The following is a 24,220-nucleotide window of genomic DNA, read 5'->3' on the forward strand; positions in this document are numbered from 1 at the left end:
ATTATAAATGTTTCTCATGAAATTCAATAAACAATATTCAAAATAGATAAGAACGGGCACATTTTTAATGGTTTAGAATATGTTATACTCAGCAGCAATAGCCTTATAACATTTAAGTGTCCCAAAACATTGCATACTGACACAAAATGTATATCTAAGCCCAATATATCACTGTTAAAATGTCCCAGAGCCCCTTGTTCTCCCAGATGCCCTGATGTTGTTTTTACTGTATACTGGTTACAAACCAGTTTTTCCAGTGTGAAGCTCCTGCTGCTGCTAAATGTGTGAACGTGTGAGCAGAATTCACAGACTAGGGGAAATATTGTTAGTTTCTGTGTGACTTGGAAATGTTGTTCCAAGGTGATAAAAATGTTTTTGATATTCTACAGATAATAAGTCAAATAGAGTATACTAATTACAACATGATGATCTGTATAGTATTTTGTTTATTTGTTTGAATTGTCTGGCATTTAAAGCTGCTACATAAAACTATCTCTGAATGTATAGGACTTGTACTGTATTTGCTGTATGTTTTGTTAATGCATTTATGCTAGTTATTAATTGGTAAATAGGTATGGTGAACAGATCAACAATTCGTTGGTCAACTTTCTTCAGTAAATAATTCTACAAAATAATTACGACATGATAATCTGTATTGTATTTCATTTATAGATAGATAGATAGATAGATAGATAGATAGATAGATAGATAGATAGATAGATAGATAGATAGATAGATAGATAGATAGATAGATAGATAGATAGATAGATAGATAGATAGATAGATAGACTCACTGAATTGTCTGGCATTTAACAGCTTCCATATAATTACACTACAGGCCAAAAGCTTGGAAGCAAGATAAAATTTGTGTAAAAAACATCATAGTTTCACTGGTATACCTACATAACAAAATAAACATGGTTATAAAGAGTGTAACGAGTCACTTTTCACGATACATACAGAATTAGCAGGTGTAATTAGGTGTAATCTCTCAATTAGAGAGAGGTCTGGAGACTGAGAAGGCCAAACCATTTTCCAAGGTACCCCTTCTCCCTTTTCTGACCTTTTTCTATCATCCTTCCTGTTTCTTCTAGTCTCTTCAGTGGACTTCTTTGTTGGACACCATTGGGCCTACACAATTGTTTCTTTACTCAGACGTTTCTGTCTAGCAATTTCTGTGGTAGTTTGTCGAGATATGAACACAGTTGACATTTATTTGGATTTTTCTATGCAAACTCTTAAAAGCCAAAGAGCTGAAGTGAATAATGCAAACTGTGATTGTTTTTTTTTTTATTATTGTTTTTTTTTTTACTTTTGCACTTAAGCTGCGACTCTTGCACATCTTCACAACCTTTTCTTTTGGCAGCATCAGCAATGGTATGGATCTAGGCTAATCTGTTTACAAGTAGCCTATTATCGACATTTGTGTTTTACAGTCACAAGAAAATGGTCACACAATAGATTTTTATAAATTAATTATATTTAGTTATGGAATAAAATAGCCTGAACACAAAAGTGGCATCACATTATCTTCCCTACATTCCCTACAAAAAAAAAGAAAAAAAGTCTGCTCTACGTATTATTATCGATGTTAGTCTTTTACAACCACAGGAAAATGTTCATATAGGCTACTTGTATTAGACACAAATGGCTAAGTTATCAGAGTTGATGATAATATTGAGCAGCAGCAGCAGCAGTCAGGGTTGTACCATCTCCACTGTGGTGGTGGTGGGCGTGTACCAACACTTCGCTGTTAGCTACACTGATGAATAACTACTGACTACATGAAGCTACATTTTCTCTCATGGCTGTTTGTTACCTGGTAGCTATACAGTCTGTAGAGAGGACAGAGCGAAATTTAACCATTTTTAGCAGCTTTTTTTTTTTTTTTTTTTTTTTTTTCAACAGAGAAAGCCCCATCTGCATCCTCCGAGCTAGCTGGTTAAAACCTTAAGTTACCAAAGACACATAATAATACTGTGACTTTAACGGAGCACGGTTGTCCGTGTGCTAGCTAGAAAGAGAGAGAGAGAGAGAAAAATCCTCAACATCCTCAACGTGACGATCACTGATGTACACGTCCATATTTTTATGTCTCGCCGTCGCTTTGGGACCTCGCCAGCTTCATTAACTGCTGGGTTTTCTATCCACCAAGATGTATGGGATGTCGGGATGACAGGAAGATGGCAAACGGGGTTGCAAGTGAGTAACATGGTCGGTACATGCATATAGCAAATGTCATGACATGCTATCGGTGTGTGTATGTGTGTGTGTGTGTGTGTGTGTGTATGTGTGTGTGTGTGTGTGTGTGTGTGTGTGTGTGAGTGTGTGTGTGTCGTTGTACTGTCCGTGTTAAAACCACTTCCTGCGTGGCAGACTCCTCCGCTCCCTGCGGGGAGCCTGCGAGGATTAATGGCTGTCATCACGAGTTGACAGCTCTGTTTACACAAGTGTCGGTGCTCACCAACAGTGTCGATGTGCTTCTCGTTGTGTGCAGCTACAAGCACTTGTGTGTGTCCACAGGCATGGTGGTGGTGGTGGTGGTGGTGGCAGCTGTAGGTGGCATGAACAAAAAAAAAAAAAAATGAAGCCCAGCACAGGAGATTAACAAAACTGTCGATAGGAAGGGCTGGGAGCTGTAGCAGACAATCAGATAAATAATGCATGACATGAAGGATTCATGAAACAATGTGAAACATGTGTCATGTTGTCTTGTCCCATTTCTCCACCACATCTGCACAGAACACAAGCTGCTTGTCATTGGACCAACAGAGCCATGGTCAGTGAGGGAGAAGCTGTGTTTGGCCACATCTGTCATGAAGAGTGGAGACCAGAACTGGTACTGGTTTTTATTGTATCCCCTTTTTACCATCGAAGTCTAAAACAGATGCCACTAACTCTTTGCTGTGTGCAAAATGACATGTCACAGGTCTATCAAATAGTCACATGCAGTCATTTGTAGCTGCAACATAGCTACATGGATGTGTTAAACTTGTCAGAAGTCACATGCTGCATTAGCTGATTGATATGCAAAACAAACAACATATTGCAGTTGTATTATATATCTTAAATTGCAATATGAGTCATATTTTAGTGCAAATGGTAATTTCTGGATAACCCTTTCATTTGCAGGCCGCTAATTACACAATAATGTCAACAAATAACAAGTAATTGCGTCATAATGTCTAGAAATAGCCCAGAAATAATCATGGTCAATTGCAAGGACTTTGTGGAGAAATATTCTGGCCTTTCCCAAAAAATTCATGCATGAAAAGCATGTGCAGTAACATGACATTACTATGAAATTGACCGTTACTTCTAGGCTATTGCTTGACATTACTACGCAAATTAATTGTTATTTCTTGGCTATTTCTTGACATTATCGCATAATTGTAGAGAATATGCTTTTTAAGCCAGAGCATCTCTGTAGCAGCACCTGGATCCAATGCTTCTATATATTACTATATTGGATATTGCACTTGGTCATAGGGCAATTTTGATATCATAGTGATTCATTGTTGCTATGTAGCAGTGTATTAAGAGTGTATTTGTGTAAATCCTATGATCTCTGACTATGATGCTGACATGCAGGCTTAAATTTTGTCTTTTGCATGAAATTACAACTAAAAGGCTTTCATCGAATAATTACAGACAAACTGACAAAATAGATTGATATGTATTAAGGCAGGGGATACAAATGATTTATGACAATAATTAACCAGGATCAGGACAGGATTACCTTTCAACGTTTCTCCATCTCTGCAGGGTATCTGTCAGCCGAGCCATCAAACCATTTGCAGAGCCTGGACGACCTCCTGACTGGTTTTCTCAAAAGGTATGACAGAATCTGAGCTCACTCAAGTGAAGAGGACAAAGAGCAAAATAACGATCACTGCAGTCGGTTTGCCACTTGATTATTTTCTCCTGTCGTGAAGCTGTTCTCAGTCTTGATTCTCTTCTGGCCTCTCACAGCACTGCGCCTCAAAGTACTCTGAGCTCCTGGAAACAACAGAGGCCCCGAAGTGAGCACATGAATGATTTTTAACCACAATGCACCATGCTTTTGTAGACTTGCAAGCTGTAATAGATTACGTAGCTGCATACTGTTTTACTCATGCATTACCAGTGTGCAGGAAAACAATGTCTGGTGTTTGTTATTAACCTCAGGAGGAAACGTGGTGAGAAAGGTGAAGTGGTGGAGACGGTGGAGGATGTGATAGTGCGCAGACTGACAGCAGAGAGGATTGATGAGCTGAAAAAGCTGATTAAAGAAACACAGGAGAAGCACAGGTACAGGAACATAGCTTCTTTCACCACCATTATGACAAAATAAATATAAACTGCATTAACGAGACTAAAACTGTGCTGTTTTCACAGGAAGCTGAGGAGAGAGGCTGAACTGATTAAATCAGGGCATTTAGATTCCAAACTACAGGAGTTATGGGAAGAAATTCTTCAGTAAGATGCAACAAACTCTGTCTGACCAGTTCACACAGCGATTCAGCATCTCTTTTCCTCTATGGAAAGCCTAGATATTACAAGCTATTTAATAAGAAGCTAAATGAAATGCTCTTGTTTGTGTCTTCAGGAAGAAGAAGCTGGAGGAGGAGGAAGCAGAGTTGAAAAGAAAAACCACGGATGCTGCTTATCAGGGTATTTTCTTCACTTCACTTTAAGTTGTATTATGAGGGAAACCATCAACATAGATTTATGTTTCAGTAATTTTATTGATTGAGCATAAACAGTTTCTTTATTTGAATAAAACAATTAGGATTCAAGTCAAATGGTTCACTTGAAATGTCTTGTTGAAAAGCTCTTTGATAGTCATTGTTGTGGCCTGCTCACTGTAGACATCCATTATTTACCCTAAACTGAATGTGTGACAGATTTTATTCTGTTACTCTAAAGAGATGTACTTGATGAACATTAAAAAAAATGTCCTAGTTGATGGGATGGGACACTCGCCTACTGAAACGGTGGAACGTCAGCTTTTTTTTCGTGTGACTGATAAGAAAATCCTCTCGGTGCTGCTTCTCCCTCCTCCAGCCAGACAGGTGGCAAAGAGCACACCGAAGCGAGCGTCCAGCGTCACCATGCATTCGCCCTCAGGCTGCAGCTCCCCAGGCCAGGACTTCTCACCAGGTGACTCACTCGAGAGCTTAACCCTGGATCATGCAGCTGCAAAAAATGTAAGTCTCTTAAGTTTCAACGGTACCGCCTGTGTTTCTGTTGAGATTACTGCAGCCAGCCGGTTAATTTTACTCGTTAAGAATAAGAATTACTTTATTAATCCCCTACAGGGAAATTCATTTGTCCCTCAGCTCATTTACCATTTGCAGAAGAATTATAAAGCCTGATGGCTGTACTGTAGGTACAAAGGATCTTCTATATATCTCTCCGTCCTGTTTTGAATTCTCTTTTATAGATTTGCTCAAGTAATTTGTGTTTTTCATGTCGTTGAAAAAAACTGAAATCTACATGACATTTTCATGACACACTTTGAAACATATGAGATATCCTGCATATTTATTCTAACTGATGCCAGCCCTCCAGGGATAAAAACAGAATTATGATATACAGTATACTTTTTAAAATGATGGTCTAATGTTGCTGATCGGTACCTCGGAGGAGAAGGAAACACGTCAGAGACACTTAACAGTTGATTATAGGTTAATCAATGAAAGTATTCCTGGATTGGTGGAACAGTATGGCTTCATGTTTCCCTCTCTTTGTATCTAGGCTTCCGGATCGGCCAAGTTAATGACATTTGCCGAGTCTTCTGGTGATGATATCAGCCACGGGTCACTTCTGGATGACCCCACCCAAAAGAAACTCCTGGGCCAGAAAGCCACACCACCACCATCTCCACTCCTGTCAGAGTTACTGAAGAAAGGCAGCATCTTGGCCTCAAATTCCAGACTGGTATGTCGAATGGATTTACCGTTATACCAACAGCGCCAAGCTCTGTAATTAATACGTTAAGTCTACAGGGGCATTCCTTCTTCATCTCATCACTTGTAAAGTTACTGTGCATTTAGGTATTTAATCAGTTCTCCTCTGGTTCTCTTTTGCAGTTTGCTGTGGTTTGTTTGTTTGCTGCAAATGTATTTATAAATCTAGAGCAAGCACAGGAATACTGTTAGATTTACAACACCCAGTCTGTTTTCACCTCAGGATGTCTGAGTGTTTAGGTCTAGACTCAGTTAAAAAAAAAAAGCTGTACACATGCTTCCTCTCAATTGTGAACAGTCATCAGTGGTTCCTGTAGGGCACGACTTTACACTGCAGCCAAGGAGCTGTCAGTCTGTCAGTCTAACAGGGCACTTCTTGAATAGTTACCTTATGGAGTGGCTTGTTTTATGTTTTTTTTTTTGTCTTGTCTCTTTGATGAAACTTGCGGAGCTCTTGTGGATTCCCAACATGTCAGGATAAGTTTATCTTTTACTAGATCTTTGCCTCCTCACATTTTCCCTGGAAATGCTTCTGTTCTGACTCTCAATGCTGTCTGTAAGGACTTCTCTATAAACATACACACAGGTGACATAAGGAATTATACTTAATGTTCACTTTACCTGCATGGAAACAGACCATTTATATGTAAAAAGGTTCAACATGTCTGTATGTTTTTCTCTGTCAGATTGGGGACAGTGATGTGTCCACCGGTAATATAACAGGGACACATGACTTGCAGCTGGCTCCACCTACTCAACCTCTTTCTCAGGCAACAGGTAGTCATTTATTATTTCTGACTGATTAAGTGTATTCTGCCCATTTGAGTCCTGTTATTACTATTTGTTTACAATCACAGTAACAATTCATTTCCCTGGTAAAAGTAAAAAACAGAATATCTGATTACATAAGATTCATTTCAATGAAGATATGATGTCCTCTGTTGATGTAGGAACATGTTTTGTATTTGTTGAATTTAGCAGTTGAATTGTCTATATCAGCTCGCCACTTTTGTCAAAGCTGTTTGTTTATATATTGTCTAGCTGAAAGCCTCCACTTCTTTGTCTGCACTCTCCACTATGATTGCAAATATGTGTGTGTATGTTTGCATGGCAGGTGCGCCGATGTTGTCTCGTCTGCTGGAGGCAGGTCCCACCCAGTTTTCTGCCCCATTAGGTTTCATGGTCAGTGCAGACTCAGCCTCCAGTGCCCCCCTCTCTACTGCCACTCCTCTTCCTGTCGACTCTACTGCTTCAGCAAACGCAGGTCTGCCCACTCTGACCCACATCCAAACCACTCAGCGTGCAATAATCCACAGGCTTCAGCCTCTCCACAACCTCAACATCACTCGCTTTGCTGCTGTAGAGTTTAATGTCAGACCCCGCTCCTCGGCCATTTCTTCTAAAAACCAGCAACTTGAAATGAAATGTTTAAACCGTGATCATTAAATATTCATGAAATAAGGATTAATGATGCTCATTTATGGATTAAAATATCCCCTGTTGTCAGAACAGTGGCACAAGGTCGAGTTTTTGTGTGAAAACCAGTAGAAGAGTTGTTGTGATGGTTCTGTCCGTCTCTGCAGAGGATAAGGTGTCAGGACTCAGTGAGGATGATGTGACTGTGTCCTACATGGGAGATGAGCTGGACCTGAAGACGGTGGGGGACATTATCGCCATCATTGAAGACAAGGTGCCATAGGACAATATATTATACAGTTTATTTTCATGGCACTGAGATTGATAAGAGTTAAAGGGATAGTTCACCCAAAATTCAAATTTCATCATTATCTACTCACCCTCATGTCGACTAAGGGCTGGGAGAAGTTTCAGAGTCCTCCGTGCCTTCTCTGAGTTACAGCAGGGCTCGGTGCAGCACTGCATGTCCATATGACGGTTACGAACGGGGCTCACTTTTCTTCGTCCAAAAAGACACACCAAAAAACATCCAAATACCTCCACACAGCTCATCTGTAATGTCCCTCTTGTATTGAAGCCCCGACATGAGAAATTGTTCCGAAAAAAATTATATAAGTCTATATTTTAAGCTTGTTTGTAGTGGAAGCTCCCAGTGTCTCAGTTCAGTGCTCTGCCTGTGTCAGTGCAAATCGCGTGTACTTAAGCCGGGTACACACATAAGTCGACATGAGGGTGAGTAGATAATGAGTGAAATTTGAATTTTGGGTGAACTATCCCTTTAATGAGATTTTACATGAGAGTAAATTTGACACAATAGTTTAACTTGCTGACATCACAGCCAGATTTTGGGGACATTTTGAGTGATCTGTGAAAGTGAATATTCTTTGAGCTGCAGAGTCATGTTTCTTCTTCCTGCAGGCTGATGAGGCAGCAGAGGCTTTGGATGCAGCTGCAGTTGAGGCCGCTCTGTCCCTGTGTGAGGAGAACGGCCACGCTCTGTCTGGTGCCTGGGAGGCCGTGCCTTTCCAGCCCCACCAGGCTCACCCCACAGGGCCCACAGGGGTCCCGCGGTCCTCGTCTCTTCACTGCAGCCTGGAGGGGAAGACAGCAGCGTTGGAAGTCCAGGATGAAACCTCAGCTTCGCTCTCGTCTCTGTGCAACAGTCAAGATAACTGTCTGGCAGCCTTCCCCATCGGACTAAGGAGTATTCCTCCCGCCTCCTCATCCTCATGCAACCTGAAGAGGGTGGAGCACTGCCACACTGGAGCACCTTCACGGCCTGGAGCAGCGAGAGAGACTGGAGTTGTTCACTCAAAGAGCCAAATTTCATTGGATCTTAGCATAAAATGTGAGAGGGAGAAGTGGGCACAGCAAAGACCAGTTAAATCCCACACAGGTATGCACACCGCCAGTGTAAATGTCACTATTCGGTTGCTTCGTAACATGCATTTTGTGTAATAATTCCCTTCTTATTGTTCATTTTTACTATCTTGGCAGACTCTGTATTAGAAGATAGCCCAGTGACAGAAAGGCATCGCAAGGTACCACACATAGAGCACGTATGATGCATGTGATTGCTGTACTGAACAGCAGTACTACTGCATCCTAACGCAGTTTTTGCATTTTTCTCCGTCTTTGTAGGGGATGAAGGCAGAGAATGGAATAAGTGTTGGGCGAAGAGAGAACGCCTCAGGGACTAAAGTGGACAATGAGGTCAACGGGTCCGAAGTGTGTGGAGAAGAGGAGGGCGACGGAGTGGAGGGATTCTTGTCAGAGCCCGACGGCGAGATGGAGCTTGAACCTGTGGCCAGCGAGAGCGAGGACGGATACAGCCTCCACACGGCTTCTTCGTCTCTGCAGCTGCACACAACCGCAGACTCCATCCCCAGCAGCCCCGCCTCATCACAGTTGTGAGTATCTGGTGCTAACACGGAGATTTCATTTTTTTTAAAGGGATAGTTCAACATTTTGGCAAATTGGCCCATTGCCATAATCCCTATAGTATAAGGAGTAGGTTCGTTACCTTTAATGGTCGGTGCGAGCTGTTTTTAGAACGGCGGACCACAGCCGCGAGCTGCTCAGAGCTACGCTACGGAGGCTCATGGGATTTCTTTGTATCCCTCATCAAACTCATCAAATACAAATGCAGAGACTGCTTGCTGAAAAACTGCCCCTGACAGGAACGCGCATCAGCGGTTTTGCATGAATTTACCTCGAAAACAACTCGGTCTCGTAACGTTCCGTTATTATCTCATAGCGTGGTGAATGTGCAGGTCACAACTTGTCCACCAGAGCGTTTTGGAGTTGTTGGATTTGTGTATTTGATGAGTTTGATGAAGGAAAGCAAGAAATCCCATGAGCCTCCATAGCGTAGCTCTGAGCAGCTCGTGGCTCTGCTCCGCCGTTCTAAAAATAGCTTGCACCGACAATTAAACGTAATGAACCTACTTCTAAAACTATAGGGGTTATGGCAATGGGCCGATATGCCAAAAGGTTGAACTATCCCTTTAAGTCCTGTTGACATGCTGCAGATCAAAATACTGATCATTTTTACTTTCTGTTTGTATTAATTCACAACTATTGTGCAGTTCTGTGTGCAGCGAGGACCTGGAGGCACTACAGGCTCACAAGATCTGGAAGAAAGCCATTATGTTGGTGTGGCGTGCAGCAGCCAATCACAGGTCATAACATGACTCGTAACTTTCTGGATCTCAGATTCTCAAATATTTTCATTATCATTATTTATTTATTTCTCTGTCAGAGATGTAATTTATGTCAACATGTTGTAGGTATGCAAATGTCTTCCTGCAGCCAGTAACAGATGAGATTGCACCTGGATATCACAGTATTGTGCACAGGTGAGCAAGGGGTGTTTTTGCTGTGGTCATATTTCCCTTTTATCATTTGTTTTTATAGTTATTGCTTGTCTTTTCACAAAAATATAAATTTAAATATAAACGTTTATGAGGGATGACACTGCAATATTTCAATTCGATTCAGTTCAATTCAATTCAGTTCAGTCCAATCAGAGTCCTTCTTTCCCCGTCTCTTTGCTACAGGCCCATGGACCTGGCCACTATAAAGAAGAACATTGAGACTGGTTTGATACGGACCACCGCTGAGTTCCAGAGGGACATCATGTTGATGTTTCAGAACGCTGTCATGTACAACAGCCTGGATCATGACGTCTACCACATGGCTCTGGAGATGCAGCGCGACGTCCTGGAGCAGATCCAGCAGTTTCTAGCTACCCAGCTCATCATGGAGACTTCAGAGTCTGGTATCAGCGCCAAGAGTCTGAGGGGCCGTGAGAGCACACGCAAACAGGACTCTACTGACAAGGTGCTTCACTAGAATTTTGACAAAAGCAGAGTACAGAAGAAGAGACAAGGGTGAGACAACAGGCTGACTTAAAGGTAGAAGAAAGTGATGCTAAACTAGATCTGCCAGCTATTTTCCAAAGCATGACGTCAGCTCCCAGGACATTATCCTTTTCAGGCATCAGTCATTTGAAGCCACTCAAATCACAGTGAATATTTTTCTGTCAGAAGTCAATTTAAAGACTTTTTTTCTTGCAAGAATCCATCAAATTCAGTTTTTCCTCAATGTCCACATGTTCATTATTGTTCATGGTCATTTAGTTTTATGATGTCAGTTTATCTTTGACGGCATCAACTAAACTAAAATAAAGACAAAACACTGTATTTCATGCTGGAAAGCAAGAAATCTGTTTTAAAACATGTGTTGTGCTTTGGAAAACGGTGGGCATTAATGTAATTATGCAATAATGTTAAGAACATTACTTAAAAATTATTTAACAAAGCATACAGTAAGTATTTACATTGATATTCTACCTTCAAGAAAGCTCTTGTTTTTTATTTTATTTATTATTTAATCACCTTCATGTTGTTTTGTGTATTATGTATTATTTTTGCATGATATTGTGACTGAGTGAAGAACTTCTAATGTTGATGTTGGAGATTTTGTGCTACAACATGCACAGAGAAACACACACAAGTGAAAAATTAGTCAGCAAGGGTTGCTCAATTATTTTTTGTCTCAGGCCTGTGAACCTTTTGCTTTGTTACTTGATCACTAAGTCGCCTGGTGAAGAAGCAGCAACATAAACCTAAACATGGTAGTAAATATTATTTATAACAAATGGACCATATGAAGCAGGGTTTCACAGTGAACTGATGTTAATTGAAGTCAGTTGTTGACTGGAAGGTAGGATCTGATTGTAAAACTTCATGTTATGCTTTGAAAAATGGTTGATATGTGTCTGTAGTATCGATTGTATGTAGTTTAAGAGCTTTACATGCTGGCATGTTTTTCATATTAAGTGCAATTGCAGTGCAGCAAGGAATTAAATAGTAATTGTTTGAAATGGACACAACAATTAACTGGTTTATTACTAAAATCTCATTTCAGCCTTTCCCTGCACTGAATATATTGTTTTCTATCTTCCTTGGCATTTGTTTGCTTCCCCTTAAGACTTTTGATGCACTTTTTCGTCACCGCTCTGATGCGCATCATTTCCTCTTACAGGACACTGTCTCCATGTCTTCTCCTGCCTTCCTCCTTTCTCTTTTTGTAAGTAACCGTCCTGCAGCCTCTAAAACCTTCTCTCTCTCTTTCTGATCTTTTTCCTCTGAAGCAAACTGAACAAAAAAAAAACATAGAAAAACACATCCACACAGAGTTAAGCTTATCACATACCTCAAGACTAAATATGGTCTAATGTTTTTCCCTTTGTCTAACTGTAGGATGGAGGCACCAGAGGGCGCCGTTGTGCCATAGAAGCTGACCTCAAGATGAAGAAATGACCATGCAGTATGCAAATGTTGTCAGACAGTGACTTCTGAGTCGAATTGACAGGTGTGATACCACAGGACTGAACTTATTCTCTCTCTCTCTGTCAATTGCACAGATTCTCACTCTGCATAATGTGCAGTGTAACCTTTATTTGCACTCTAGATTAAATGGGTAGACTGAAACGTGGAGGCCCATTTCTTCTGAGACAGCCATACAGACATGGATTACATACTGTATAATCCCAGATTACAATGGGACATTCAGAAAGACTAGGTCAGACCTTCCATAGACGTAGCTGCAGATCACTAAGACTTAGCCTGCTCTGAAACTCATCAGGTTGTATAAATGAACATAAACGTTACTCTCAGCCTGCAGATGTGCTGAATTCAAGACGACAGGGGCCTGGTTGAACTCCAGATTAGTTTAATTTTTATCATATGTTAAACCAGAGGCCAAAGACTGATTAAATCTCATTTCTGATAGTCTGAGCCCAAAAACTGAGCAATCAGGGGCAGTATACTAATTTCAGCATTTACATTTCTGGTATTATCTCATTTGAATTTTTTTTTTAGTTTTTCAATTTTAAAATGTTTGTGATGAATTGATTTTTATCTATGGTACCTTCATGCATACTCTCGTTTTCAGTGTTTTTGAAAAAAAAAATGTCATGTTCAAATTCTGTTTTGTGGATTTTAAAATGTTAGATCAATAAAACTGTATAAAGAGCCCCAAACATTTTATGTTTTAAAGCCTTACTTTGCACCAACGTTTTCACAGCACACCACAGCAGGAAGTCTAACTCTTACCAAGTTCAGATTTTTTTTGGCTGGTAATCTTTCCGTGCAGTGTAAATAAATAGTCTGCATTTTGTATTCTCTTTTTAGTCTAAAAGTCTGCTCTGGCTAATTAGGGATGTTGCTGTTAAATCCACCTTGTATCAATGGGGGAGCTTGCAGATGTTCTCAGGTTTATGTTTAGGAATCTGGTGAAAGTGCAGCAGCAACAACACACAAAGCTGTTGAGAGTAATTAGAGTACAACAAGAGAAATAAGTTACCACTGTGTAACATAACATCCTCCTCCACTTTGCTTATGTTCAGTGTTACTTTAATCGGGCTGATCGATAAATAATCAATATTTAGCTTGATGATGCCTCATTGTAACCACTGTCAACTACAACAGTGTCCTCACTCACTTGTGCAAAGTCCCATCTTTACCTTAAGGTTTACACATCATTGTTGAAAGAACTGGGAGATACAGGCCTTTCAATGCAACATGTCCAATTTGCAAGAGCTCTAAAGTGATTGGACACTTGGCTGCCAAATGACTATTGGGCAGCAGCTGCGAGCTGTTTTGTTAGTTCATGGTCTGAAGAGCTCACAAGTACCTCAGTGTTGACTGAGCTCTGTGGTGTCATTTTGAGCGGGAGTTTTCTGCCAGTGTGTGGAGGACAGAGGTGACAGATGTTGTTGGTTTGCCTGAATCAGTAGTCATTGATCATCAACTCACAGTTTTCACAAGCCTCAAACAAACAGGAAGCCCAGACTGTAGGTCGTAAAAATAGACAATACATATATATATATACAGCTCTGGAAAAAATTAAGAGATTGCTCCAAACACAAGCAAATGTCACTCTACTTAATGAGGCACTGATTGAAGAAAGTCTTATTCAGTGAGGAAGAGCATAAAAAACACTGTTGTGATTAAAATTGTGGTTATTCCACCAGTGTTGATTTCTGAAGTTTTCCTAAATTAAAAGAATGAGCGTTGTGTTGTTTTAAAATTAATACGAACATGTTTTCTTTGCATTATTCAAGGTCTGAAAACACTGCATGTTTTTTGTTATTTTGACCAGTTGTCATTTTCTGCAAGTAAATGCTATAAATGACAAGATTTTTATTTGGAATTTGGGACAAATGTTGTCAATAGTTTATAGAATAAAACACAAAAGTGTTGATTTTACCCAAACACATACCTACTGTATAAATAGTGCAGAGAGGTGGAACAAAGTTCAGTGGACTGATGAAACAAAAATCAGTTTCTCTGGACATTTCATCATTTAGCAGGACAATGATCGTAAACAAACGGGTGTGAGTCTGAGTTTGGTCGAGGACTTAGTAAAGACCAGACTAAAAGGTAGAGTGGTTTGAGGTGATGATGACCCCAGTGATGTGCTGACCTTACAGAACTTTTCCACAACATGTTAAACATGACTTTGTTTGACTTGATGTGTGTCTGTCCAATTACCTTTCAGCCCCTTCAGCTTTGAACACTGCTAACAGGGTTGCATCCATCTCAGTTCTTTCTACACTGATGTTAACTCACTGAAATGAAAGCTGAGACCTGGCACTTTGATGCAGCATCAATTATTTTATTTCAAGCTGAACGTGCTGAAGCCCAGAGCCCGAAGACCAAGACGTGTAGCCGCCCAAATACTCGTGGTCTAGACTTGTATTTCTATCCAGACGACTCTAATTGGGATCCAGAGGAAGTAAAGTTAGATTAGTTTGACAGCTCAACTGTTGACTATGTGCCGTCAGAAAAAGTTAGACACACTATCAAATATCTTAGACCAACTTAGGTACCTGATATTCACTCTGGTTTGGAGGCTCCAATAACCATAGGTGTGGGTGGAAGATAGGGCTATCTAAACCCTACATACCAATTAAAACATTATGATGTACAGTTTTCTAATTATATAAGCCTATAGGTTTTCTAACTATAATTTCCTAGCTTTATCATGTTAACAAACGCAAAACCCCAGACCCACCACAAATGAACCAATCAGACGACACAGACATGTTTCCTGGATACATCTTTAATTTTGGCTGAAGTGTAACTGCCACACCGACTTGATACCAAAACCTGATCTGTGTGTATCACAGTTAAAGTTATTATTTTTTTTTTTACATTTTGGTGAGTTACAGTGTGGCCCTGAATATTTTTAAGTAATATTTAGTGTGTCAGTAGTCATGAAGATGTGTTTGCTCAAAAAAATTAAATAAATACGTAACTAATAAAACACTCTCATTAGGGTGCATGCAACAGTTATGATATGGAACACAGGATTCAATATTAACTCAAAAGTGCATCGGATGAACCTGAATGTTTCACATGAGAACAAACAACTAAGGCAGTTTGGCAGACTTAGTGCACAGCAACAAATGGTAAAGACTGTATAGGGTTTGAATGAATCTGCGGTCGACTGTAACGAAATCAAACAGCTTCACAAGGTTAGAATCCGACTCAAGAGGAGACCTGACGAGTAAAAGTCACCAAACTGTCTGTGGGAGAAAAGGTCATGTCCATAGATATCTTAACAAAACAGACTGAAACAATTACTTCTTCATTAAATTTCAGATTTTTTTGAAACAAACTGTGTCTTCTATATAAAACGTTGTATAAATGAAAGTTGCAGGATTTATAAAACACTTACAAATTTGAGCTGAGAAGCATTTTTTTTCCTAGGACAAAAATGAAGCTTGCGTATGGTTTATGAAACAAAAGGTATTGCATGCCGTTTCAGCTCCACTAACCTTCTAGATGCTGCTCTCCAGTTTTATAGCAGGAAAACTGTGCAGGGTGGTGCATGGGCTTTTTGGTTGAACTGACCTCCCTGCTTAGGACAAATCGAAATTACTTCGTCAAAACACCTTTCCCTTTCCCTCCCCACAGTACATAACAGTCTTTTCTCACACTTAAACCTCAAGTGAATGGTTCCTGAACGGCAGCGGCTTAACGACCAATGCAACGTGCATCTAACACAAGCAGCGGTGGGAGCAGGAAGCTCTACTGGAGAGGAGCGCTCGCTTTTTGGCAAGTAAAACCATTCATGGTTAAGATTAAGAACATTATTCTGAAAAAACGTGGTCATATTTAGTAAAGTTTGTGCTGCCTAGTTCTATAGAGACCGAAGTCAGATTGCTTGATTAACCACAGTACAGGTTGTTAAGAGTTATTTCTATCATCTGATTTGTCTGTATGTATCTAATGTAAATAAAAAGGTACTCTGTCATTTCACAGTACAGAAGCTCCCAGATTTGTCCAAAGACTACAGTACTATTGCAGTCACGGTACGTTGTTACTTCAAAGAGAGAAAAGACCAGCCAAGAGGCTCAGGTAACATTCACTCTATTAACTATTAAATAAATACACCTAAGATTTAAGCAAGGACACAAAATCATTCAAGAAAATAAAAGACATAAACTATAAAACCTAAATAAATAAAACATGTATGTGTGAACATACAAGTGCCTTCAGAACCCCAAAGGGAAACCCTCGTATTGTCGTGCCATTTCTATAAGAAAGTTTAAAGGCTCGGACACATCGTACACACATCATACACACTTGCCACTGTGAGTTTGCACATGATGCTGCTACCACCGAAGCCGGCAGCTGACATGCAACTCTATTTTCTACCATCGAGGAGGAGAGAAGGCACATTGTCTCCAGTGGCATAATCTCCCGCCGACTGCGCTGCACCCACAGAGATTTTTCTTTACAAAAAAGTGGCCAGATTGGATAGATTACACACTTCAATAAAACGTATCATTGTGAAGTCTGTTAGAGAAACGAGTTCTCCTCTCAAACTGTCCTCATTTGCCCCTCTGACGCCCGACCAGCCGGTGCAGTTTCTCACAGTGGTCCAGCCTCATCGTCTCCGCCTTCTGCTTTAACCGCTCGTCTCGGTACAGCTGTCCCAGGTTCGCCAAGTCTGATTCTGGAGAGGAGAACGCAAGGACAAAAAGAACAAACCTATTTATCATAGTTACATTATAATAGTATTAATCTTAGTCACTTGCTGGCAGAGGCATCACACTCGTATCAGTTCGACAAATATGACGGCGCAGCCAGAAGCTATTCAAACAACTGGCCTGGCTCTGTCCACCTGCCAGCACCTCTACAGATCATGACGTGTGATATATATCCTGTTAGTTTAATGCCTGGAAACAATGAAGTGAAAATCCACTGGTTTACAGTTTATGTGCTGCAGTGTTTCTTGGGTGAGAGCGGCCAACAGGAAACTCGTGCAAACTCCAGATAAGAGAGTTGCAGATTTATATTCAAAGAACAGTGAATGCGATGTGAACTCGAGGGTCTGATTATCTCAAAAGTTTCCACATAAATCAAGACTTGGGCTTCGTGCACGGACGCTGAAACAGACACACACACACACACACTTACTCTGCTGCTTCTCCTTCCAGCAGCTGCTCTGCAGGTGTTCCATATAGTCGCTCTCGATTGATTTCTCTAGTTCATCCAGCGCAGCGCCGCGGTATTCCTTCTCAAAACTTTTATCCACATAGTACGGCACGCCCATGTGCTGCGTTTCCCTAGACACCACCAGCCCAATGGCCCTGAAATCCAAACACATGGTTCACTTTTATTTTATTCAGTCAGAAGTCCAGTGTCAATCACAGAGGAGCCGGGGGATTGGTAAATGTCACTGATGGTGCGACACACTCACGGCTTATAGAAGAGACTGTAGGGCGGGGTAGTGGCCATCATCTGAGTAAACACTGATATGAGGATTAGCACCAGCACGGGCAGGAGCTGCAGGAGCGCTGTGAAGGTATTCTGTGGGAAGACAGAACAAAGCATATAATAACTGTATGTAGGCTGCTCTCGCACTCTGTATTCATGCCAGTACAGAGTGTGTGTGTGTCTCAGTTAGGAGAGGAAATGAGTGACATTAAGGTAGCTGCAGCCATCATTTTTACTTTGTTTCTCCACTGCACAGTAATGGTTAGAGTAATGCATCTCCTCCAGAGGACCGCAGTATAACGCTGTGTTTGTTTCACAGGGATCTGTCTTTATGTTTTATGAGTCACTGACCTGACTCTGGTTTTCTTCCACCACCTCCTCGCGCCTCTCATAAACACGTCGACGACGAGGCTGGTAGAACTGAGAGTAGGAGGCTCCCTGGTTGGTGTACACGTGGACATTTCCTGTGGAGAGACACACGCAGTCCTGTTATATCTACTTTTTTAAATTAGACAGAAGATCCTACATCATATTTCTAAACAGTGTCTGTTTCCTTCACTAATGATACAGCTGCTCACCTGTGGGAAACCTTCCTCCAAAGAAAATGTTGAAGAGTTCCTCGGGGGAAATGTCAGCCTCAAAGTCTCTGTGGAAGCTCCGGTAGTGTCCATGGCGACCGTGGCTGGGGTGTTGAGGTGCGTTCGAGGCTGTAGACTGATCTCCATACTGATCGTACTGCTGCCTCTTCTCCGGATTGCTCAGTACTGCGTATGCATTGCCTATTGCTGTGGGGAGAGGAGGGAAACAAATGGTTGTGGCATTGAGTGCTATGCAGAATATACAGTATAACACACCATGATATAATTCAATACAATACAGTTAACTCTATTTGTCATCACAGGTCAAAAGGCACATAAAGCAGACATTATTAAAACACAAAAACTGCAAAACAAGTGCAAGACAAACTGTAAATACAGGGGGCAGTCTCTTAAAATAAGTCAGCAGTGTTGTGTTTGCAGTCACCACATCAAGAAAATACTATCATTACCCATAATGCAGGGGTTTCAAGGTCTAACACCACATCTTCCATCACTTTAGACAGAACATGCAGCTGATGGGGACGATGCAACTTAGCATGTTTCTAAAAGAAAGCAATGCTAATTCTCAACTCTTGTCCCTAGTTTGGCTTTTACATATATTATGTAATTTAAACAGCCAATAGCAAAAACTCCACAAAACAGACAACATGATAATATTGCTTATAATATCCTACAGTTGGCTAAAAATACACAGACATACAGTCTAAAAAAAGAGACAAAAAATGCACACTCCGTAGACAAGCAGCTCTTAAACTCAGTTTTAAAAGAAACTGTACGTATGTGTATTTCATTTGGTAATGTGCTGCTGAGTTGACAGGTCTTTATGTACAAAGCTGATTTTCGGAAATCATGTATGTACGAAGCAACATGTTTAAGTTCTTGAAGCTTTTCTTTGCCTAATTTTTGTGTGCACTCATATCCATAGTTTTGAGAAATTCAAATCAATTAAGTTTGATTTGAGTCCTGTTTTTTAAAAAACCTATATTTGTTTACATTTTGGCAAACTTGCTCCAATAAATACACACTGAATTAGTTTATTAGTTGTTCTTTACAGTGTACCCTAACAGGTTCAGACAGCTACCATTCAATTATTGCCGTCCTGAAGAAAATGAAACATTGAGCCTCTTTTTTTTCAGTTATTTCTAAGCAGATTTATGGACATTATTCTGAGTGGAAATCTGAGTTCATCCTTGGAAACATAAACTCATCCATCTAAAAAAGTATGGGTCACTTATGTGTAAGACCTTTGAGGAAAATTGTGAAAGGTTTTTAAACTACCTACACCGCCTCCTGTTTGTCACAACTATTACTACTCCCTTTCACATCTTCATCTCTCCCTCTGCACCTCCCTGTAACTCTCCTGCAGCTCCTTAGGGAGTCGGTAAAACTGGACGATCAGGCTTCTCCTCTGCCCTGCTGAAGTTTGTTTAAACGAGGCACTACTGTACCAGCATGAGGGTGCTGCTCTTAACCCTTAACCCGTCTATGATGACCTCAGCCTTTTGCTCAGACGTGGTATCTGAGCAAAACAATTTCCTTTGTGGATAAAACACAACATTAACTCTGTGTTCTCAGAGAAAGAGGCTAATTTTCCCGTCTCTTCTGCCAAGGCTCATACCTTTGAAAGCATCTGTAGCTCCTGGAGCGAAGTTCTTGTCGGGGTGAAACTTGAGGGCCAACTTCCTGTACGCTTTCTTTAAATCTTCATCGCTGGCATTTTTGGAGACACCAAGGATTTCATAAAAGTCTTTGCAGTTTTTAATCCTGCAAAAACAAAACATTAAAGATGTCAAAATATACTCTCTCTCTCTCTTTAACTAATATGAGGTTACTGAGTGTCCAATCTGCACACAGTTTTTAGTGACAATGTACATTTACATTTACAGAAACCTCAATGTTTTATCAATCAGTGTTTTATCAACATGCAAAGACAGAAGTGGTAACTTAAGGTATTTCCATGTCATGTTAAGAGTTCATTTTTATTTCAAAGACTGTGGTGAACAATACTTGCAATTACTATTACTGTAATTTTGTTCACTTTTATTGGGAAAAACATATTGCTCGGTCACAGAGGGCAGTCTGCAGCAACCTTTCACATACATTTCTGCTGGCAGAGTGTTGTAGCTGTGGGCAGGACACCACAGACAGTCAGGCAGAACATTTACCTACTGGCCAGTTATAAGGTCTAGCTGTCTATCACTCTGTAATTGTGTGAAAAACAAATGCAGGAGTAATAGTAGTCCCTGTGCACCTGTGAACACCCTGCCGTTGGTCGTCGGTGTAGCTCTTCTTGTCATCACTACTACTTGCAGCGTTACCAGTTTCACCGTTTCTGATGTCCTCGTCTCTCCAGCCTGTCGGCGGGGGTACGTGGTTTGCCTCTGGGGCAGCACTGCCTCCGTTCTTGGTGATGGCATCGATCAGCACTACAAACAACAAAGTCTGAGGTCAAGTGGAGGCACAGAGTAACAGGAAAACAGTCATTCAAAATCACATTTACAGGGCATTTATTAGCGGGGCGTCTGGTCAGCTCATTGCATTTTTATTAGGAGTATGCCTGTCTAGGAAAATGTCATTCAAAACTAGTAACCTGTTTGACAGACTGCTGCCAGGTATTGATATTGTACACACCTACTGTTATTATACTTGATATCATAAGTGTATAACAGGTTTTCCTTGACAGGTCTTCCTCGACACATGAGCTGAGTGATACTGACTGTGCATCCAAACTTTTTCACTTCTTGCACAATATATATGCAGCATAACACAAACAGCTGACAGTGATACTTCACTGCCCCACGCAACCTGTGTGCACTCGGATATCCATGTCAGCTCTTAATCATACTGGATGGTGTATGGTGGTACTGCTGCAGAGGCAACAAGGCAAGCAGTTGGAAACACACAATCAGATCTCAACACAGCGCTTCCACTCCGTCTGCGGTGCTGTCGGTGAACTGCAAGGGGGAAGGGAGACCCTAAAAAGCCCCATATTGCTGCATGCACCTTCAAATGCATTAAGTATTAATGCTGAAAAGCTTCTTTCTGCCCCTTTTTCTGAAAACAGCATTTCTCTGCATCCACCCTGACACCTGACAATGCATTTTCTACAGTTCACAGGCTGGGACAGCTGAGCACCGTTAGCTTGACATAACGTTACTGCCATTGCACTAATGTGCGTCAGCTAATTTTACCTCTGGCCCGGGTGCTGGGGTAAATATTCTGGGCTTCATATAACAGCTGCAGCGCCCGATCTTTCCGCCCCGACCGCAAACACAGCTTCGCCTTCTCTATCAGCCGGTCCGCTTCGTCTTTGTCCATTTCAGCGTCACGGGCTTGCTTCAGCCGATCCAGCCGCCGTCCGCAGAGCTGTGTCCCTGTGCAGCGGAGTGTGCGTCAGTCTCATATGGCGAAGAGGCGAAGCCGCTGCGGCGGACGGCTAGCGGCTAACAGCTAGCCGATTAGCTTCGGTTACACTCAGCTGCGTAACGTTACCGCGAGCTCCCGCTGCTCAGAGGTTGTTGTTGTTGTCTGGCTGGTGACAGGCCCGCAGCTGGGCCATGGCCTAGAAATGAAAGTCTCAAAATTTTACCTTGTTTCAATTCTTTTATCTTTTCTGTTTTTTGTTTTGTTTTTTTAAATCAACATTTAAAAGGCTACCGTGTTTAATTTGTCCGAGACCTGAAGCTGTGATGGACAGGAGGTGGAGGCGTTACGGGGTGACGTCATTTCCGGTGATATGAAAACTGTTGAAAATGTAAAAAAAAGAAAGAAAGAAAGAAAGAATATCTATCTATCTATCTATCTATCTATCTATCTATCTATCTATCTGTCTGTCTGTCTGTCTGTCTGTCTGTCTGTCTGTCTATCTATCTATCTATCTATCTATCAGTTTGGAGGTGAGCAGTCATGGTGTTGCCTTCAAGGTATTTTTCTTGTGATTCAAGTGCCCATGAAGGCAAAAAATGTACAAAATAGATAGGTAGGTCTTTTTTTTTTTTTTTTTTTTGCCAAAGCGGTGCACTGATTGTAGCAGCAAAGGGTGGTGGCTAATAGATATTTTAGAATAACTTCATCTTAAATACCCAATAAAACTGCATATTTATCTAATATGAATTATGGTAACATTACAGAAAATGGCAAATTATCTATCTTTCTGTATCGGGCTCATTATGATATGGTCCATTTTGACAACTGTGTAGATGTAAAATGTTCTTGTTGACTTCAGTGAATACAAGTAAGCCATTTATTTATTTTATTTATTGATGAGGTGTATTTGCATGTAAGTCAGGCTGAATGCTAAAATTACCATTAATAATTCCATCAATGGGTTAGAAACAATGCCAAACTTTTTTTTTTTGTTCATGCATATTTTATTCAAGAGTAAAAAAATGTGATTTGTCCCATAGGGCATGCTTACAATGTGTGTATTGTTTAAGAAGTCAAATGCCAAAACATATTTCCATAGATAATAAAAAATGCTGCAAGATAAAATCCATTATATCTGTTTGTTGAAATATGCATGTAGACCATACAAGAACCAGAAACAGAGGAAGGAAAGTAACCATAAGCTAAATTGTAACAATAATAATATCAGCAGTAAATATAACCAGAGTACAATGTTTCCTGTTAAATGTAAGTGCAACACATGATTTTCTTTGTGTCCAATTCATTTACATCTGAAAACCATGCTATCATGCTTTGGCAGCCTGAAAGTTGCTTTTCACTGAGATTATATTCATTCACACTATTGAACAATTTCTGTACATCAGTACAACAGAAAAAAAAAAAAATAAACACAAAGCTTCACACCTCTGCATACAATAAAACAATATAAAATTAAAAGCAGTGGTAATAAATAACAGAATGAAAAATTGACTAAAACAATCAAAGGAAGCCTATTTATAAAATGTATAAAACAAGACAAATAAAACAACAAATATAATTAAAAAATAAAATAATTCAAGTTTACTATTTGAAACACAACTATCACAATTATAATCTCACATAACAATTAGGAACTTTACTGCATGCATTGATGCGTTCCGTACCATAGATGCTGTGTTAAAAATCATTTGTCCATCCTTAATTGACATACCTTTATCATTAAATATAAAGATGGAATATAAGGTAGAAAAAATATGATGCAAGAAAGGAAATTCTAGAAATTCATGTGATAATATGTGCTGCTTGAGGTTGGTATTATTATTTTTTTTAATTTTAAAGAACCAGAGTGTTTCCTGTTTTGATTGTTTTGTTTTTCGGTCAAAAAGACCCCTACAGTGCAATATGGCATTTTCATTTCATCACTTTTCATTAAAGTATTTTGACACAATATTTATTTTAATGATGTGATTTTGTGTTATATTTGGATCACAGTGTGGGGTTCACTCGGCCAGTTTCTCACCTATACTCCACAGTAAAATTAAACTGGCCAAGAACAGTTGATTGAAATATAAGAAATGACACATGATTAAAACACTTAAGATGCGATAGACGCTCCCATGAGCTGTGTCTGTAAAGATTCACTTGAGTTCAGTTGAATAAAAACTGAATTGAATATGGGTGGATTCATTAAGTACATGCCTGGTCTAGACTGTGCTTAGTTGTTATGAGGCAGCAATTTTGATTACTTTAAATGATTCATAGGTTCAGGACGGATCTGAACCTGCTTGACACAATGATTTGTGGTTGTTGAATAGACTTAAAACAAAAAAGATTTTTAAGATGTATGCATTCACAAATTTGTAGAATTTCCTTCTCACTCTGATATAGTACTTTGTGTAGCTCTTAGGCATGAAATCTCATTGAATTTGCAGCAGAGCAAAAAGTGCAAAAACCCAAAGGACGCTAATGTATACTCGAGTGACTGCACATATTATTTTACTTTCTCTTTAGCAACAAGCAGGTGAGAAATAATCAGGTAGTGTGTGACAGCAGAGGACGTCCCAGAGTTCAA

General features: G+C 40.2%; 2 protein-coding genes across 2 annotated transcripts; one reads left to right on the forward strand and one right to left on the reverse strand.

The window, feature by feature from the left end:
* Nucleotides 1-2,183: 2,183 nt before the first annotated feature.
* Nucleotides 2,184-12,193, forward strand: LOC310997380 (bromodomain-containing protein 8-like; the record flags this gene model as incomplete). The annotated part of the gene is made up of 15 exons (XM_083987055.1): nucleotides 2,184-2,202; nucleotides 2,743-2,839; nucleotides 3,766-3,835; nucleotides 3,973-4,022; nucleotides 4,168-4,290; nucleotides 5,051-5,189; nucleotides 5,740-5,922; nucleotides 6,638-6,662; nucleotides 7,535-7,641; nucleotides 8,286-8,612; nucleotides 9,009-9,277; nucleotides 9,956-10,048; nucleotides 10,157-10,225; nucleotides 10,427-10,709; nucleotides 12,134-12,193. 15 exons carry the CDS (start codon nucleotides 2,184-2,186, stop codon nucleotides 12,191-12,193), a joined length of 1,914 nt encoding a protein of 637 aa, XP_083843181.1.
* A 2,799-nt stretch (nucleotides 12,194-14,992) lies between these two features.
* dnajc18 (DnaJ (Hsp40) homolog, subfamily C, member 18) lies at nucleotides 14,993-21,967 on the reverse strand. Its single transcript, XM_083986092.1, has 8 exons — nucleotides 21,456-21,967; nucleotides 20,516-20,690; nucleotides 19,883-20,028; nucleotides 18,244-18,450; nucleotides 18,017-18,129; nucleotides 17,649-17,758; nucleotides 17,366-17,538; nucleotides 14,993-16,901 (listed from the first exon to the last, which is right to left on the reverse strand). Exons 1-8 carry the CDS (start codon nucleotides 21,580-21,582, stop codon nucleotides 16,777-16,779), a joined length of 1,176 nt encoding a protein of 391 aa, XP_083842218.1. The 5' UTR covers nucleotides 21,583-21,967; the 3' UTR covers nucleotides 14,993-16,776.
* Between the last annotated feature and the right edge of the window lie 2,253 nt (nucleotides 21,968-24,220).

Source organism: Trachurus trachurus (genome assembly GCF_905171665.1).
Source record: "Trachurus trachurus genome assembly, chromosome: 14".
Classification (NCBI taxonomy): Eukaryota; Metazoa; Chordata; class Actinopteri; order Carangiformes; family Carangidae; genus Trachurus; species Trachurus trachurus.